This window comes from Pieris rapae, chromosome 19 (genome assembly GCF_905147795.1).
Source record: "Pieris rapae chromosome 19, ilPieRapa1.1, whole genome shotgun sequence".
NCBI classification, from domain to species: domain Eukaryota; kingdom Metazoa; phylum Arthropoda; class Insecta; order Lepidoptera; family Pieridae; genus Pieris; species Pieris rapae.
The window spans coordinates 6633885-6655280 of NC_059527.1; the positions used below are offsets into that span (position 1 = coordinate 6633885).

At 33.4% G+C, this 21396-nt stretch overlaps 1 protein-coding gene across 1 annotated transcript in view; it reads left to right on the forward strand.

Moving 5' to 3' along the window:
• The window catches only part of LOC110996242 (tubulin-specific chaperone cofactor E-like protein), a 25487-nt gene continuing 4091 nt past the window's right edge, over nt 1-21396 (forward strand). Inside the window, exons 1-6 of the mRNA XM_045632356.1 lie at nt 1-19; nt 104-282; nt 8402-8654; nt 8815-9317; nt 9871-9970; nt 21162-21346. Coding sequence (XP_045488312.1) covers nt 8409-8654; nt 8815-9317; nt 9871-9970; nt 21162-21346 — 1034 coding nt within the window. The 5' untranslated portion in view covers nt 1-19; nt 104-282; nt 8402-8408. The remainder of the gene's footprint in view (nt 20-103; nt 283-8401; nt 8655-8814; nt 9318-9870; nt 9971-21161; nt 21347-21396) is intronic.

Genomic DNA, 21396 nt, shown 5'->3' on the forward strand with positions numbered 1-21396 from the left:
TACAGCACACAGCAACGATGTACGTGCGTGAAACTGGTATTGATGTAAATTGTTGACTTTTGTAAACATTGGCTTTCATTCGTGTTTCGATTTTCGTTCACAGAGCATTTCGTATGGAAATCCTGTTGACCATGTAAACAGCTGACGGATATATAATATTTCCTTGTGCAAGTGATTGTGTCGAAAGAAATTATAGTGCTACGTCCTTAGTTATTTTTATGGTACTGGATATGAATAGACGAAGGCTTTAGAAGAAAAATTGCGAAACCATTATTATTGAATGTGAGTAATTTTCCCTTGTCTAGTAAGAAATGAACACTTAGCTGTTTTGTAAACATTAAAATCGTTTTAGTTTAACTGATACTAGAGGTCCTACAGAATGATTTCTAACTAATGTATTTGTTTATTTATATATTTACAACAGAAAGCAGTGTGTTATTGTTGCATAATATAATCAATGCACGAAGTAAACTAATATTTCCGTGGGTAATACCTCAAAACAACTTGAATAAAGCTGGTTTTGCTTTTCATATTAAATTTCAAATAATTAACTTTATTCTGAATGTAAAAAATCATAATTTTATATGTATAATATTTATCCTTCTGGTATTTTTAGTGATATAGGTCAAATATAGTATTAAAATCCTCACACCCATAACAAAGACCTCGTTTGGTATTACGAGTGTTTACAAACAGAAATCCATTTACATACTATTGTCCAGCTGAATACTGCGCATTAAGGTGTATTAATATAATTTTTTCCAAAATCATAATGCACGTGAAATAAATTATGATTTCGCTATCAGTATTGTGTTACGGCATTGACCCAGTTTCTTAACTTCCTAAATAAGTATAAATTTTATCTGTAAAATCTAAAAACGTAATGAAATCATATAAAAATATATTAATAGGCCTTGTATGTATTGCATGGAGGATAACCCAGGTTTGATCCCCCGCAAAATTTACGTTTATAATTGTCTTGTTCTCATTCAACATTTTGTTCCAAAGCGCTTACGGAATTATTAAAAAATATGTCAAGCACAAATAAGACGTTTTTCTTTGTTTACTTTCCTGGTTTCCACGTGCGGCAAATAACCAGTATTTATCGAAAGAGGCTGATTACCAAGGTCTAGTGTCGTATTATACCTAACAAAGGCTTAGAGAACGTAGTAAACTTATATTCTATGTTATAAATATCACACATAGTAAAAACGAAGCGGTTAATATAAGCGGTTCCTAGTTTAAATTGATTAATACAGTGACTTAATAGCGTCTGCTATATAAATATTAATTTCACATTAGTAACTAGGTTATATCGGAATAAATATAATTAAAACACTATTATTTATATGGTACCATAATTGTTTATTTAAAATGTAATAAGCAGTATATTGTTTGTGATTTAATCAATATTAAAAAAATATATTCATTTAAATTTAGCCACCCAAAAAGGATGTTTTAAAGAGGAATCCTAAAGCATTTTTTATATGCATTTAGCATCTTCAGTTATACATACAACAAAAAAATAAATGTAGCAAATACCTAATCACAAAACATACGAATAAATTATTTTCTTCGTATTAACGGTAGAACCAATTTCCAGATAACATAAGTCTTAATAAATAATTTCGATGTTCGACTTAATAACATAAAAAACAAATATTTTATTGGTATGAATTATTGAAAACGTAATAGTTTAACATAAAAACTGCGCAGTTGATATCAGCGTATAGTAATTTTTATACAAAAGGAACAAGGATGATAGCTTGTTTTTTTATTCGTTCAAGGTCATTTGTAACCTAAACAATCTACGTCTCAATTATTTACGTAGTCTGGCGAACGGAGTACTATCCGTATTAATATATTATAACACAAAAGAAACCGCGTTCAAAAATATTAAATGTTTTTTTTAAAAGGCATTTAAATTTAATTATTTTCATTGTACTGTATTTATTGCAATGAAGTGTAAATAAATAACACATCGATTAGGATCATTTCACGATAATAAAACTCAAACTTGCCTAATATCGTATTGAATATCAAATATTTTTGAGTTTTATCTTTTTTGTTTTAGACCTTTTCCATAAATTATGAATCTTATACTTCTATATATATATAAATATATATATATATGTTTATATATATATAATATATATTTTATGTTAATTTTACTGAACATAACCGGTCACGATCTTGCAATTTTAATTCTGATCGCATATTATTGATATATTTTTGTTTAATTTGTTCCGGTACATTAAAAAGGTCAGCCGTATGCGCAATAGGTACGGGTTTTAACTTTTAACCTTTCCATAGGTCCAAACCATTTCTTAGTTTTAAATGTCTACGAATACATACTCGATATAGTATGACAGCACTTTGGCCAAACCATTTCTTAGTTTTAATTTTCGAAAGGTCTGCTTTTGACAGTTTCCATTTAGAAATATCAAGGTTAATAGACTATTTGAAATGATTTACATATCATATAAATGCCTTTAATAAGAAAGACATATATAACTAAGTAAGAAATAATCTTAAATAGATTTTAAAAATTACGGAAAGCAGAGTATGTAAGGAAAGAGAACTGTCGTAGGATTCAATAATAAAAGACTATATGAGAATGTCACAAAATAGGAGACAAAGGAACCCATCTTTGTCTTACTGCTAAGAGCAGTATTTGTAATCATGGCAGAGCTGAGTTATATTTTTTCATATAACACTGCTTTGTGTTTTCATGAAAAAACAATTTTTCTTATTGAGAAATATCTTTCGCCAGACTTAGATCTTTATTGAATTGTAATATATGACACTATAATCTCCGTAATGCACCGTGCATTAGTCTAGAAATTCTAGGATACCTAACTCGGCGCCCCTCCCGTCGCGTCGGGGTGTTAGTCTTCAGACGACCTTAATTTGTCTTTGCTAAGTAATGTCTAAGATCTTATAGGGCTTATATGTGTATGGAAAAATTGTATCAGGTTTTTTCCTCAATAATACTTATAATTTAATTGTACGAAAAATTTTACCCGTACATAGGAATGTTTTCAGAGACTATAAAAGGCGGTTTGTAATGCAGTGTGAGTGAGAGAGAAAAATATATAATACATATTATGGGTTTTTTTTAATTGAAATTCACAAAAGGCCCCGAGGTTAGTACAGAAAATCTTCATTCATAAAGTACATATACTTATACTAAATAAGAACATTATATAGACTACAATGTAATTAGGTTTGTGTAAAAAATTGCATTTTACCGAATAATACATAGAAATGTATATAATTACAATTATTTGCAAAATTCACGAATATGATTAAGTCAAGGTTCTTGCACGATTAAGATCACTTATAAATTATTATAAGTGCTCATTGTTCCAAGGAACAAACGCTAATTGAATACGGTAGGTATCTGATGTTCCAGTACCGATATAGACCATATTAGTACCCAGTTTCTGCATGAGAACGAGTAATATATATAGAATCATTACTATAAAAATCGCAATAAATTCTGGTAGCGATTGATTATAAAGCGCTAATTAATCTTCGATCTGATTCCTGACACGGAAGAGTGTAAATTAAAAAAAAAACGACTTCGATGACTTGAATTTAAAATTGTCCTGAATCTCAAAAATTTAACCCGTCTTCTGGACCTTCTATACCTTTTTTAATATCTATGGATCATCTCGGTGTTCAGTGCTGGGAAGCCTAAATAGATAATTTTAAAATAAACTAGCAGACCCAACAGACTTCGTTCTGTCATAAAGATTTGTAATGTGGCAGTTTTTTGTTCAAACGTATTTTATAGTCGTGTCTAAAAATTCTCCTGAACAGAACCGTCACACTGGTGATAGGGCGTTGTGAATAAAAAATAATTAAATTAACATATATTAGGATTAAAAGTAAGTCATCGTTTTATTGTTAATCATGTGAATCATAAATATTAACAGAAATCAGTTTAATTATCATTGTAGTGCTTTGTAATATACGATGTTTTTTGTTTGATTACTTGGCGCATAGACAAACAAATCTGATGGTTTTCCAACACGGGAACAGGCAACATACAATTGACCATGAGAGAAACATGGGTTTTCTAGATTAATACCACAAACACTTAATGATTGCCCCTGGGTCTTGTTCTTGTTATGGCCATGGCAAAAGCAAGCCGCACTGGAAACTGTAGTCGTTTAAACTCAAATGGCATCATTCGGAATCATTGTTATGTGCGGTATGAGAACATCTTCTCCTTTAAACTTTCCTTTGAGTATAGTTGCTTCTATCACGTTGTTTAGTAATTTTTTATCGATTTTTATATAGATAAATTTTTTAGAGGATATTTATTGATCTATTAACAGATGTAACTAAAGGTCAGATTTGCAACATAAAAAAGCTATGTAGAACGTATCTAATTAGTAATAAGTGCGACAATTGAAATGATAGACCTTGGGTGCTCACGATATGACCTCAGACTATTAGGCAAACTGCATCACCCTTCTAATAAGGTAAAGTCACTAATGCTAGACACTTTAAGGAAAACACTTTGTTCATATGACAATAACTATATATTTATCAAACAAAACAATCACAGTTTTTTTATATGAATGCATCGTATCTTAGAAATTTATATTAAGTAATAAAATTCCAATAATCAATATATGTTTAATTTTTATTTATTTTTATATATATATTGTTTTAGTCACCAATAGATGACATCACAAAAAAAGAAAATCACCTAAAGTAGACACACAAATGCACTAATAGTTGACATACTATTTAATTAATACAGTTGGAGTTTTAAGAGCTTCAGTGTGCTTGATATACTTAATTAACTTAGATATAATTTCTTATGCATCAACTTCTAAGGCCCTATCAAATTTGTACTTAATTCTGTCACCAATTATAATCATATTTGGTACATCAAGGACTAGTTTCGTCATTTTTTTCTGAGGCAATATATTTGTCCAGAAATTTAAGGCCCATTTCCAGTTCTTTAATTTTTGCCATTTTTGGTAATGCCATTTCATCTGTTGAACATTGTCGGACCATCCAGTACCCCAAGTCACTGGAATAGACAAGCTCAATTCTCTTGGTATTCTTAAATAAGTACTTAAAAATAACCATGGGTGGTAGAACTTGACCTGCAGCATTATCACCTAAAAGAACTGTGAAAAATTCTTTTTCGTCCGAGTTAACTTGTTGGTACACCGATTTTTTGCCTTTAGCTGCCAGTACCTTGTTTCCTTTTGGGTTCAAAAAAAATGCAGTCTCATCCATATTAAAAATTCGATTAGATTCAACCAAAATATTTGTGTAATTGTTTTCTTCAAGATAGGTACTTCTTTAAACCATTTTTTTAACTGTGACATTGTGACTGAAGCTCTGGATGAAGTTAAATTTTGAGGCTGTCTAGGAATAAGCTCTGGGTGCTGTTTTATAAAACTGTTGTACCATCTTTTACCAGGCCCTCCCATCTTAAAAGGAGTTTCTAAATTCAAATCATCAACTTCTTTTTCACACTATCTTGTTAATTATCTTTGCCTATTGGGAATCCTTGTTTCACCATTGCTTTTGCCCACTTTACAAGCAAAGCTTCAGTATCATCTGATTCTTACCAGTTTTCGTTTCATTGGTGTCTTACCCTTTACTTTATTCAGAGTTACCCTAGGTACCAAATTTTTTTGGCGCAGTTTACGTCGGAACTCCTCATCCGCATTCTTGAATAGCGGGTTCCATATCAGCCTTAGAGTAACGAAACATCTGTCCTTTTATTAGCGGCATAATTATGTCTAGAACAATAGAACCAATAATTGACATCATGTATATCCCAATAATAGACACCATGTCTACCTTTAGTAAAAGTGATCTAAAATTGTTGATATCGCTACAGTAATCTTTTCATTAGGAATAGAGTTAAAAATCGTTCTGAACCTGAAATAAAAGTATAATATCTTGAAACACCAATGGATGACACGCCTGTCATCTATTAGATATTTATTATTTTTGGAACTAATAGCAGACATATCATAATTTGTCAGAAAAAATAATAGCAAACACAAGACAATCACGTTTATCACTATCCCAACTTATCATTGATATGCTGACAAATGAGTAAAAAGTATTTTTTAAATAAATATCGATTCAAAACTCACCTTCAAATTTCGGCGTCCTTAAGCTCAAAAATAAGAAATGGCGTAACGCGTGCTCACTCGGTTACCTGATTTACAAGGACTGAAGCCATTTGGCAATTTCGTTAAGAAGCTGTTGGGAGTTTTTGAGAACTATTCAGAGATAGTGCTAGGTGTCATACGATATTGTAATAAGAGTCATTTTATTAAAATTGTTTTTAATACAACAAATTTTTAACGAAGGTGTCATCCTTTAGGTCACTGTCTGGCATTAGTGACTTTACCTTAATCCTATGGCCTTTTCGAATTAAGTTTCGTTAAATGTGTCTTTTGATATTATTGTTGTCAGTTGTACAGTATTATTATTACTTTTGTTTTTAAGGTACGAGTAAACTCACAATTGAATGCTATTTATCAACGAAAGATAAAAAAATTTTTATATTAGTATATATATGTCGCAGTAAAGTAGTTAAATCAGAGGGTTAATGGAATCTCTAGACCGTTAAAACAAGATTGATATTCAGTCAAGTCGCTAATGTTCCGTCAGACAAGTGACTGAACAAAACGTTTAACGAGTTTCCTGAACGTTCCTAGGCATTTGTAGCGCAAAAACTATTACAAGTACATATATTTATTCCTTGCACTTTAAGGAAGGTATACGAGAGAAAAATTGGAAATATTAAATTAGTAGTTAGATTTTTAATCCGGATAAAGTAAACAGTCTATGGTGTAGTGAAATGTTCCATATGTTGGTATGTAGCTTCTAATAAGACGAGTTAAATAAAAATCATATAAAGGCGAAACGAAATCCGAATGGCAGCTACTTAAAAGCTTAAGTTAATAGCTTGATTTTTTTGACAAATGAGTTGCATTGTAATAGAAATTTATGTACTGTATGTACCAGTTTGGCGTAGACCATATAGCCAGCGTATACTGTACTCGACAGTTACGTTAGGTTTTGTATTATAAAAGTATTATTATTTAATGAACATATGTAAATTCAAGGCTGCGCTCTGAATATTATGATTTTAGCTCGTCTCTGATTATGTTTCGCAAATATATATAACGCAACGCTTTAGATATTTGAAATGTTTAACTGCGCTGCGATGGTTTTTAAGCGTCGATTGCTTTATTTTGTATCAAAATCGTAAACAGTATTTTGTTAACTGACGTGTAATTGTTCTGTGGAATGTAATGGTTTTACTTTTAAATTTATATAAGCCAGTACTACAGTTTGACCGGTCAGAATTTAGTCCACAAATGTCTGTGATACTACGAGTTATCGTAGTATCACAGTTAGTTAGTTAAGGTTCCAGCTTCATCAAAATCGGGTCTGTAGTTTTGAAATTTCCCGAGAGTTCATGCATAAATTAGCAAGGTGAATATCCTTTTCTATAGATATGTGCTAAAAGTCGTTAAAATTTCCTACTTACTATTCAGTAAGATTCTAATGGGGAAATAAAATTTTGTTAGATTTAGAAGCCTACTCAGGGCAAAACTAATATATCTTATTTGTAATATTAGTGTTGATTCTTTAAATTATTCCTTAATAATTAAATATTTATATATACATATATATACTTGTTGACTTATTGCACACAATAAAAACTTTATATCAAATCGTGCCATTTATATTGAGAAATAATTTTCTATTGTCACCGCAGCGGTCATTAGGAATAATTAACATCCCAGATATTGGTCAGTAAATTATCTAACTCATTACAAGATACGCAATGTATTGCTTTATCACTTAAGATTGACCAATATTGCTTGAGTAATTTTATTTGTATACACTTATAGACATTCATTTTTTTAGACATAACATTTATTCCTAACAAAGAAAAAAAAGAAAAATTATGTAATAATAATAATAGTGACAAAGTAAAATAGTAAAAATGTCAGTCTAAAGACATATCTATATCTCTAGTCTAGTGTAGCAATCTGCAAAACAAAGAATATAGTTTTCTGTTAAATGTATACATTCTCAACGGTTTAATTTTTTTGTTAATGCAATAACTATAAATCGCTCAGGGCCATTGGAAACAAAACAATGCTCACTGAATACGGTTGGACCTCTTTTTATGCGGCTGTGTTACTATGGAAAAGTAAACATAAAGATAAAAATGTTTTATTGGTATGTTTTACTATAAAACAATACCTGTCTATGTAACCATCAACGTAAAACTCCCCCTACGCACGTACTGACATATTCAGCAGACAACACAGCCCAACTAGTATCTAATGTTAGCCTAGCATTGTGTAACATTCATTTCTTTTGTCAACAGCTTCAAAATGCCGTCGCTCTTAGAAGCACTCGAGCGAAAGTATGGTGCTAAGGGTGAGGTGAACCCTTCCATTGACGACATGCCTGTAGCTATTTTTGTGCCTAAACGATCTCCTAGACTGAGTGTGCCTACGCTTCTAGTACTCAACGATTGTGATATAGATTGCGCTGGAGATGCAACTGTATTGGCAGATAAGTGCGCCGATGTTGTTGAGCTTGATCTCGCTAATAATAAGCTTACGGACTGGCAAGAGGTATGCCTTGAGTTTTATAATTTCCATAAGTTCAGTGATCTTAATTGTTTCGAATGTGATTGAGAGTACAATGGAGGTTATAAATTTTTTGCAGTGCATGTTTGATGATTCACATATCACATTGTTATGTCAAATACTTTGAATTGTTCAATGATTTTAGGTATTTGCGATTCTGGAGCAAGCGCCTCGTGTGAGGTTTCTGAACTTAAGCTTCAATCGGCTGTCGGCTCAAATCCAAGCGGCCCAGGCTCTTCATCCACGTTGGGACAGTCTGAGCAATCTCGTCTTGAACTCCACTTATGTCGGATGGCCCAGTGTACATGGTCTGTTGAAAGCTCTACCGACTCTTGAAGAGCTGCACTTGAGTCTCAATGAGTATTCGTACGTGGACCTCACTGGGAAGGAGGTGAATGAAAAGGACCGGTGCGAGGAATGTTCACGCTTGAGATGTGAACAGACTCAACCAGTTCATCAACAGTTGAAGAAACTCCACTTCTCGGGAAACCCTGTCAGTAGCTGGATAGAAATTTCGAAATTCGGATATGCCTTCCCTAATTTGGAGACGCTTCTAGTTAATGACTGCAATTTAACAACGTTAGCGCCCGATCCCTGTGAAAAATGTGACGATACCAATGGGAATAAGAAAAGTCACGATGGCTTTCCGTAAGTATTTACATAAAGATATTTTCAAGACCGATCAGGTGTGTTGCGGCCGTATCAATCCAAAATTTCATCAACAACACCGTAATGGCTAGAAGTATTTTACAGGCTGTTTCACAAGGCACTTTATTCTGTGAATTGTGAATCCCGGTGGGATTTTCCCTGAGAGAAACGATCACCAACTTTTCAAAGTTAGAGTATACTCCTCGCTCAAAGGCCGGCAACGCACCCACTAACGGCACTGCCCTTTTTGAGCGTCTCGTAGGCTCGTTTGCCCCTCATGTCATACACGTAGTATAAAAAGGTATCTTAAGAACAAAAAGAACGCAACCAAATTTCTTAAACATAAGAAAATTTTCATTTTTATCATTGCAAGTAGCAAAAGCTACTGTATAGATTTTAAATTTTACGTAAATAATAAATGTTTCAAACTCTATACAACGTTATTATCTGTGTACAAACTAGTCAATGTCATTAATGGTTAGATAGCTGCAATGAATTGTCATTGACCCACTGAACTTGTGATTTTATTGTGTAACTTTATTATCGCTTGTAGCCGACTTCGTTTCCTGAATCTTAATAACACCGGACTGGCCACGTGGGATGAAGTGGACAGACTTGCCAAATTTCCAGCGTTAAGAAGTTTGAGAGTGCAGGTGAGTGCCTAACCTTGCTTTATTATTTCTCTCATTAGCTGTAAGGTCAAATTTTGTGATCCAAATAGAGGATAAGGTGTTGTCTATACCCGTGTACATTGTCGAAATATATATAAATAATGAGTAGAAATCTTGAAGGTCAGAAAAAAATCGTGAAAACTTAGGTAGTATTTGGACAGATATATACAATTTGTAATATCTTATTTCAGATAGTATATTAAATTCTTATAATTGCGTCTTATTTTTTCTTGTTGAATTGATATGCATCAGTTGTTGCAAAGCAATCATAGGATTACTTCATCAACAATCCGCGATCAGAACATGTGCCAATCAATATAACCCTTCCAATTCAAAGGTGTTGATTTTTTAAAGCTATATCAAAAGCGTGAAGACATTTATTTTATTCGTATAACACGGGAGCCGGGATCATATAGGTGAAGGTCTTCCTGAATTAGTTCTGGCCTAGTTAGTGGCAGTGTTTGCGTAATCTTGATGGTGTAACCCCGGAGAATTTCGTCATACGACTGCCTTTTTTTAGATTTTCCAAACCTTGGCATCTTTACGAGTATAAAACGATAAAACTTAGATGTATTTGACTAAACGAATTTCCTCGTAATTAGCCAAACTGCCTAATGACATATATAGGGCATTGCAATAAAACCGTAAAAATAATATAAAAATATAATTATAAAAAATAGCTTTTAATTATTTTAAATACTGGTGTAAGTCAAAACCTTAGGATAGGATATTGGCATAGTTGAACTGTCATTTTAGTACAAAAGGTTTACCCACATATACACACTTTTATCAATATTTGGATTAACATGTATATCTCAAATGGTAAAAAATGGATCGAGATAGGATTTGGGTGTTTATGTATATTACAGTAATTTATCTAATTAGTATAAAGGTCAAAAGCGTTTTACGATTCTTTCACTGATTAAACATAATTACGGCCGATACACTGACCGTACATTACTACGGCACATTTTGATGAATGTTTAGAACTTAATAATCTATTACCATTATTTAAAACTAAACTAAAACTATCTTTATGGTTGTTGCTATCTCTTTCCCATTCCCATCTATCTCGTTCGCTTTTTCTCTCGGCCAACAGCCTCTGTCTTCTTTGCCCATGAGTAGGGATGCCAACAGGCTCGAATTTAATGACGTGGAATGTGATACCATGATGATCATAAGTTCCAAAATAAACGTATTTTTTTTATATATTTCATGGACGTTAAATTAGGTAAATGAGTTTAACTGACATTGTGACAAAATAATTTTCGTGGTCAAGACATCCTCGTTTTTTTATAGAAAAATGTTTATGCAAAAGTTCTGAAAAAAAACAGTAAGTCAAAAATTATAAATAACTAGCAGACTCGGCCAAGCGTTGCTGTGGCTAAGGTTTTTGTTATATTACATAGTAGTAAATTAATCAAGGGAAACCGTAGGAGAACTTATGTGAAACGTTGGTACCACGACACGGACCTAAACTAAACTACCTTTAACTCAGCGCCATCTGTTAGAATTGTATCAAATAATAAACAAATGTTAATGTTATCGTAATTTTAGTAAGGATGCCTATTTTTTTTGAAAATGAAATATAGCCTATGTCACTCAGGAATGATGTAGCTTTCCAACAGTGAAAGAATTTTTAAAATCTGACAAGTAGTTTCGGAGCCTATTCAATTCATACAAACAAACAAAAAATCAAACCTTTCCTCTTTATAATATTAGTATAGATTAAAACAGCCGTAATAGTGCTTTGCTTTTTCCTCCGATATTTCGTTTATACTTTAACCAATATTTAAATAATTGTTAAAAGCACCTAAATTAAAACCGGCTTTTAAACGTAAATTTACCAGGTGCATCTGCAAGATAAATGTAAACTTCAATAGCCATTGCACTTTGCCGTCTTGATTGGCAATTTGTGCTCCTGAATTATATTTCCTGAAGTTATTTTTGTATTTCGAAAATTAAACAACGAATATGATTTTTTATCTCTCTTATAACTGTTACGGTTATTTTTAAATTTAATTTAGTTGCATTTCTTTCACTGTTAGACATAGTTTTTTTCCTTACTGGGGTTGCGATCGCGTGTTAGCCGGGATAACTGTGGACTTATCACAGTTTTATTATTATTATTTACTCTTCTCCCCTTCCATCGTGTCCAAGGATTGTTTTCTATCTCACATTTTTTTCTTCTAAAGCCACCTTTGCATCCCTTATAATTTATTAATCTAAATTATGACAAAACAATTTCTTTGGTTCTACATACTCATGCAAAAAATTGACTTTAACTTTATCAGGCATATTATATGTTTCGGTAATTTATAGATATGTAAACCTTGTTTACTAAATTTTAAAACATAAGTGTTTTTTTTAATATCAAAAAATATTTAGAAACAAGTTTGAAGCGTAAAGCCCGTCAAAGTATGGTAATTTAATTTGTTATATCTACGGTGAAAGTTAAAATGGGAGCTTGGTAGAGAGCCAAAATAGTTCATAGGCGCAGTGTTGCCAGTTAAGCGGAACCTTTTTAATAATTTATGTTGGCGACTCAGGTGTTCTATGTTTTGTAAGCAGACATATCACAGATAACACAGTTGTTATTATATATATCTATAATTAGGATATCAAGAAAAAATAGCTAAATAGAACCTTTTTTGAACTGCCATTTGTAGACACAATTTTGACAGTTTCGGAATTATCCCGCGATTTTGACATTCATAAACGTCTTATTAATAACCTCCTTTAGTGATTTAAAGCCGGTTTAACTGATGATTAATTATCGTCTTCGTACTTTAAGACACAAAATACGCAATAGATTACTAAAAATATCATTGATCGAGCTAATGGCGAAATGCATTTATAGATAGATACATATTTGGAAAGAACTGAAGAAGCTCTTTACCCGGGATGGGGTTCGATTCGATGGTACTGAAGGAAGTTTGGATATCAAGAAACAATAAATATAAATTTATATAAATCTAAACTGTCATTCAATATTTGTTAAGATTGGAAATAAAAGGGTTGGTTATATATATTTAATCCTTAAATTGGTTGGTTACTAAAGTTTTTCAATACACTTGTTAGCCTCGCCAGTTACTTTGTTAACACGTCATCTTCTTGCTACCTTGTATGACCTAAGTATTATTATTACTTTGAGATTACGCACGCTTAATGCGGTTGCTGCATTGCGCAGATAATATAAAAACTAAAATGTGCTAATTGAATGATTTCCTTAAAGAACCAGAACCTTATACGAATATGAGCGAAGTAATCTGTCTCTGCTCCTTTAAAATACATATATAGGCCATATTGTGACGTAAAAAATAAAGCAATTTATAGGATTAGATTTTCATTAATGCAAAAAAGACATGCATCAGCCTGTACTTTGTTTTTGTCTTTGTGTGTCATAAGTTTTAAACGCAACAGTTTTTGGCTTTTAAAAAATTATATAAAAAATAATTTTAAGATTAGATTTTCATATAAAAATATTTATTATAGAAAGAAAGGCATTAGCCAGTACAAGCAGTTTGTCTTTATAATAATTTGAAACGCAACAGTTTGTGACTTTAAAATATATAAATATAATGAAAAGCAATGTTTAAAATTCGGGTTTCAAAATTTTATTACTAATTAAATATGGAAATTTGACCGTTAGATATCACCTTGCTGCAACAAAGTTTATTGAATGATTGCTTTGAACAAGAACTTGTTGTGAATCACGGACCAACGAACGGTCGACCTGCGCCCACGCATGTAATGCATCTTCAATGTTTAAACATAAAAACCTTTAGAAAAGGGGTATAGTATTGTGGACAATGGAAATAATTTATATGGATACATATATAATTGAGAGAGATATAGAGAGATTTCTTTTATATTATGAAAAAAGCGTCCTTATAATAGTATTATGAAAGAAGACAATTCTCAAAAAGCCAGCAAAAGCCTTTTGGCATTGTATCTCCTTGGGCGGTGGAGCACTTCACATCAGGTGATTCTCCTGCCTATTTGCCCCTGTTTTATATAAAAAAAAATAAAAGACTAATTCTTTGACGAATGTCGAATTGAATTATTTTATTATTAATTTATTAATATGACTCAATTATATAACTATAATTATATACTTCTATAATTTGACCGAAATATCTTCAAAAGTAGTACATCGATTTTTTTCGAAAAAAAGTTATTTTTTAAATTAAGTTTACTTTGTTGTTTAGCAAGCAATAAAAAGGCTACTTTATTTTATTGTACCATCGGAACTGCTTAGCAATGTGGCCGATTTTTCTTAGTATTAACCTTTATCTAACTTTGCACGACTGTGAATTTATAAGCCGGATCTCCTTGTTTTGTTTCCCTAAGAAACAAAACTGCCTTTGCAGTTACGGTTCTTTGTATTAAAAAAAAAACAAAAATAGATCTATATCTAATTTATTTGGTGGGAATACTTTTGTTATAGCCATCGGTTCCGTTGACCCAGATCTCCCCACCCTATTACAAGACAGGACCACACGTTTCACATTACGTATTCACCTTTGTCCTACTGACATAGTGGATTAGTCGCATTGCATTACGGCTTGGCTATCAATTCGTATATTTTCATTTTAAATTAAAAAAAGTCCATACATATGATAGACATGTCTATATTCTCTGTGGTAGAATTGGGTACCTACCTTTATAGGGGAAAGCTGTTTGGTGAGGACTACAAATAATCTTTGTTTCCGCCGTCTAAAATTGCCGTTTGGAAGAAATAAAGTGAGCTTTTGCAGAACACTAGGATTACTATTAACCACCCGAACTAACAACGTATCAGGCAAGGCGTAACTGGTGGTGGGTTACTTCTTTTTAGCTTGTTGTATCATCCCATACACGTTGAGTACATTAAAGGACCAAGTAATAAATAACATAAAGCCATATATAAAACTGTGGAAAGTTTGGATATTCATCAAAAACCGTATTAAAGTATTTAATGCTGAGTTTTTTTTAAACAAAGGATTCTAAGTGGTTCCGTGTGTCGTATGTTTCAAATCGCATCGTTGCTAGTTTTGCTACGCTCCATATTTCGCCTATTCAGAATCGACAGAGCGAAGCTCGTTGAAAAAGCATAGAACAATGGTTCCTTCTGCTAATGAATCTGCTCTTCAATTAATTACCTATTGTTTAGATGATGTTTCGGATCTATTGCTAAGCAGCTAAGAAAGAAATTGTAAATTATACATGCCGAATTGTAAGCAGGTAGAAGAAGCGTAGAGGGATATCAAATCGTAATATTACTTTTGAGGGTAATTGTTAACATATGTTTAGCTCAAATTGCTTTAGTATTTTTCATAGATTTAAGCTTGTTGAGCCATGGTGCAGGCAAATCCAAATTCGACAACGCAACAGCGAGCAATGTTCCGTTTCGAGTTGGCAGCATAACAACTTTGCTTTAATTATTTTTAAAGAACATAATTGAAAATTTTTCACCAGGATAGAAACCGCTACGTAAACGCGGAACGCTTGTTTATACACCGGTTATTGTTAAGTCACAGGCGGTTAATAATTATAGGTATAAAGATTATACTTTATAGGCCTCGCATTCGCCGACAGAATGAAGTAACACGAATAAGGAAGCCATTACTGGCTTTGCCTTTCACGGAGTTTCGTAGTAAAAGTATATTTCCACAGGTTAATACAATTAATATGTCTGCGTTTTAACTCTTCTTATGTGTTCTTTGGGTCACTAAATTAATACTTACACTTGATATAACAAACAAATAAACAGACTTATTAGCGCCAAGGTCGCCCGTTGTCAAACGTAAACATTACGTTTATTTAATTCTTGTATGTGTACTGAACAGTAAATAATTATTATTTGTATTAATATATAATCTTGCATTTATAAATCAACAAATAAACTGCCAGGTATAGCTTTTCTTAATATCCCTTGGCTTAATTCTGAAAGGTAATAATAAAATTGGCTACTCAATGTCCTATTCAGTAAGACTTCTAAGAATACAATTGAACTGACAATTATGTACTGTAATTTACATTAATACCGTGTAATAATGATCATGCATGTATAGCCAATTATTCGTATACCCTGTACGAAATCGATAGTGCAGTTAATGAATCGGAACGGATCCGTTACCGCTTGGGACGGAATTGAAATTCCAACTGGAACTCGAATGTTTTCTTTTTCGAACCGGGGTAGGCCAGCAGGTGTTCTGAATTTAAATTTACGTAAAGGTCAAGGGCTTTAACGAATAGTGACAATGTTTGTCTTACACGCAACCAATCGTCAAAATACACAGGGTAAACTCTATATTGTATTGCACCGAAGCTTTTTGAGTGTATTATGCCGTTGAGGTCCCGGTAGAATGCGATAGCGACCCCGGAGCCTCTGTAACGCGGCTTTGTAGGTATTTGTCGAGGTGTTTTTAGTGGGTATTGTTCACCCAGTCTCTGAATAGCAGAGATTTTGGTGTGGGTCGAGTCCCACATACCCCTGCAACTTCCTAGGGCAGGGGATGCGCAAATGCATTTCCACCTCGAATAACAAAAAAAAAGGGTAAACTCTATATATAACGACACTGATTTGACTATGCATTTTATGGCGTTATAAAGACTTGTTGTTAAATTTAGAGTAGAAATATCAGAATTAGTAAAAAACGTTTATTCAGACTAGTGTTCGTAGTTACGTTCATAAAAAATAATCTTATTTGAATGCTGTTGCGTATATTATTGCTATAGTCTGATAATTTTGTCTGACGTCTTTTGCTGCATCAATAATTTTGTTGTATTTTTTAATTATTTTATTCATATCTTGCGATATTGAGATATCTTGGTGATTAAGGAAAAATATCCAAATATTTAGCTGCTACCAGCTTCTTTAATGCTCGCGGGAGGCTTAGGCTCATCTTCTTCATCTCCTTGTCCCTAAGTATTTCTTACAATCCAAAATATCTTTGTCATACTAATAAGTGTGAGTCATGTATTATCTATATGATAACGTATAAATCCATGACTCCTACTTATTAGCCATGGTCAACAACAGTACCCGGTAGCAATACCTATTTCAAAACAAAAGAACGAATCTTTTCTTAGAAAGTTCGTATGCATGATGCCGACAGTCAAGTTTATTGCATACTGACATTTTAAGTTTATTACATAGCAGACTGGAATAATAAAGTAACAAAAGAAAGTACACAGAGAGCTGCGCAGTTTTTACTAATTTTAGCAACTTAAAAAGTATGAATTTCCAATCGCTTGAAACTCCAGCGCCCTGACTGTCTTGCAAAAGCGACTGCGATACAGATTCGACGATTTTGTTTGCATATACGGGAGTAAAAAGTGTTCATTTAAAATCATTGTAAATCACAATATTTTGAAGATTGCATACAACTCTGTATTAAAAGCAAATGGTCAGAATTCCCTATAACGACATAAAAATAATCTAACATAGCTAAAACATTTGACGATATATTATTCATTTGGATCTTGGTGCATGTCTCAAGTCACAGACAACAAAGACGTGCTATATTTCTTCGTTATATTTAATGTCTGGTCTAGACTGCTTTCTTTCATGCAATTTATATTTACATATTCGGATCGAGCAATCTGCTGTGTATTTGATATAATTTTATTTTCGTCGTATTTATCAAAACGTTGGATACAGTACGTATATGTATATTTTCATTTAAACCTGCCAAATACTTTAATCCTTTGCTGTTACTGAAACAAAACGTCCGAACGGGAATTAATATGAATATTTTTTTTACATATATCTAAACAAATAAAATTTAAAGATTTTGGGTCTTTCTCAAGAAAATCCGTCTTTTTATTTTTTATAGAACAGGGGCAAACGGGCAGGAGGCTCACCTGATCTTAAGTGATACCGCCGCCCATGGACACTCTCGCCAGAGGGCTCGCGAGTGCGTTGCCGGCCTTTTAAGAATTTGTACGCTCTGTTCTTGAAGGACCCTAAGTCGAATCTTAATTGATTTTTTTCAATAATTAATTTAACATACATGAGAAATACCATAGTCTGATGCAAGCATAGTTTAATTTGTTCCGTGTTCCGCTATCGGACAAATGTAGAAGGTCGTATAAAACCAATGTCTACTTGTAGCTGCTATGGCGCGCTTTATAAAATTCTACAAAATACTACAAGATTCTAGCCTTATAGGATTTATCGGATTTGTGATGTTGGTTTTTGTTTATATGTACTTTTCGGCGTAAGGCATGCCAGGTTTTCTCTTTCTCTTTTTTGTATATTACATTAGAAAAACGCTGTGGTTTGTATTGGTGTAACCATAACAGTCTTGTTTAGGAGCGCGACAGAAGTATATAAAATAGTTTTATAATTTAGAGTTTATGTTGGTTAGGTAATACCTATTTGTGTAGACTATTTATTAGCCGACTCCAGAAGCAACTACTATTCTGATAAGATAATAATATTATAATGTGAAAGTATCCTTACCTATCGCAATGAATCCAATTATTCATTCTGTCGTCATTTCCATAGGGAAGTGAATAATAATTTATTACATGTTTGAAGAGTATTGTCAACTCTATAATTCTCTTAATATAACAGGTTTTATTCTGGATAGGTGTAGCGTCCCATACACTTATAATCAGATGGGGTTGCGGCCAGTACAGTTCTGTTATAAGAAACTAAGCTGTCGATAAGTTCCAGCTGGCATTGTTTTGTCCAATATATGTTATATGTGTAATAAATATTTTTATTTATATTAACTCTTTAATGTTTACACTATAAAAACCTTTTCGATTCATCGCATATAATATGTCGATCAGAGAACCAAAATAAAACACAAAACAATATTACAGTTAATTAAAACATCATTTGATAATGTGGGATTCAAAATAGAGTCGGTCCCATATGGCTGTTAAAATTTGCTTTTAGTTTTTTTTTCTGTTATACACTTATTGCGCAGGTTGAGCTGTGTTGGTCTAGTGGCTCGGTCTGCTTAATAAGGATCTGCCTTATCGCATGCCTGTTGGGCTACTTTAAATCATAATAAAAAATCAAAGAGTTAATACATAAATACGAAAATGGAATCGAAAACCTATAAATGTGGGAAAAAAAGTGCGACTTTATATGAACTACAATCTATACAATTATTATGGCTAACAGGTAATGTTATATTGACTTAATTTTCTACAATACTAATTAATAGCTTAAACTAATGTTAAGTTCGTCAACAGTCTTCAGTGAAACAGATTCACGATCTCCGGATAGGTTCCAAATAAGCTATTTATTACTTATTCTACTTATACGTCAGAAAGCGCTATTGGTCATGAAATGCGAAGTATCTTATTCGGAACTTTTATCTTCCGAATAATTTGTGTTGCATAGCTATTTGGTACTTTATCCATACACTAACAACATATCCATACATTAATAAACAGACCCTTAGTGTTGTATAGTGTATTGACAGTATGTTCGTGTGTTCGAGAACCTGCAAATAATATAACGATTTTATTATACCTATGGTAATAAACCACTTGACAGTTAACATCACCAGTTTGTACTAGTAAAAAGTTAATCGACGATATCCATATGTATTTCTATAGATCACGTCTTAAATACAATAATCCGCAAACAAAAACGCCTTCCCTATATAGAAAGTAGTCAAAGCCTTGAAAACCTTCTCGATATAGCCTTCGTTTAAAATTATAATTCCTGGTACAGTCGTGACTCTTTAATTCAGTGAACGATCTTTGATGGCACTTGTTTTGGTATTGAACCCGGATTTGTTTTTAATCTGTAAATTTAGCAAAGGCTTAGTACACGGCTTCAGTCGCAATGACGCAGATAGCTGTTTTGAGTTAAACAAGGATCAAACTTCTTTTTTTTTTAATCGTTGAGCAAAAATTCTTTCTACACAATTTTTTTTATAGAACAGGGGGCAAACGGGCAGGAGGCCTGATGTTAAGTTATACCGCCGCCCATGGGCACTCTCAATGCTAGGGCTCGCGAGTGCGTTGGCAGCCTTTTAAGAATTGGTACGCTCTTTAGGACCCTAAAAATCGACTCAGTGAAATTGGCGAACTAAACTGACAGTAATTTATGTAAATTGAGTTGTAATCAAGGCGAAGTTTAAAATTTATATTGACTTATATGTGATTCTAGATTAATATGTACGAGTACTTATTACTTTAAATTACGTTAAAGCCTTCACGTGACATGCAGAGTCGAGACTGAGTAAATATGACACCCATGTGTCAACAATATTTTGGAAACTTACGCAGTGTCCTGCGTAAGCGACGAATACGACGCGTCGCGACGCAACACGACGCGACAAATGTCCTACGTAATTTGGTCATCACTTCTCGAATCATGGTGAAGTACAGTACAATTTTGCTCGAAAGTTCATACTTAAAATATAGACTTTTAAAAAAATATCGTAAAAACCTCAAAACAAGTCAGCGTGACGTCGCGTCTCGCCGCAGACTGTCACATAGGCCGTAAGTAGGGTATGCCGTTGATTTGATTGCGTTGGTCGCGTTCGCAGCGTCGCGTCGCGTTGTATTCGTCGTTTACGCAGGACACCGCGTATACGACGCGACGCGACGCAACGCGACACGACGCGACGTAATGCGACGCGATGCTACACGCGACAAATGTCCTACGTAATTTGGTCATTACTTCTCGAATCATGGAGAAGTACAGTACAATTTTGCTCGAAAATTCATACTTAAAATATAGACTTAAAAAAATATCGTAAAAACCTCAAAACAAGTCGGCGTGACGTCGCGTCTCGCCGTAGACTGTCACATAGGCCGTAAGTAGGGTATGCCGTTGATTTGATTGCTTTGGTCGCGTTCGCAGCGTCGCAACGCGTCGTATTAAATAAATTACGTAGGACATTTGTCGCGTGTAGCATCGCGTCGCATTACGTCGCGTCGTATTGCGTCGCGTCGCGTCGCGTTGTACGCAGGACACCGCGTTAGTCCAAGACCTGTCTCCGAAATTAGATATATTACCTACCATATTATATCAGGCAATTTTTAGGGGTAATTTATTAAAATGATACGGAATTTTTTCTGATTCATCCGTGAAGAGCAATGAACAATGCCAGAGGTCTCGCGAGTGCGTCGCCGGCCTTTTAAGAATTAGCACGTCCTCATCTTAAAAGACCCTAAATAATTATTACTTACTACAAAACATTAATTTCAGGGTTGGCCCCTCTGGGAGCGTGTAGAATCTACGGAGCACGAACGAAGATTACTTTTAGTAGCGAGGCTGCCACATGTAAGAACCTTAAATGGGGGTGGTGCTGTCCCACCAGAGGAGAGAGATGCGGCGGAAAGAGCCTTCATCAGATATTACATGGAGAAACCGGAGGCTGACAGGCCGGATCGGTACGTTATTATCAAATATAATAAAAGTTGTTATTACTACTGTATGTTTC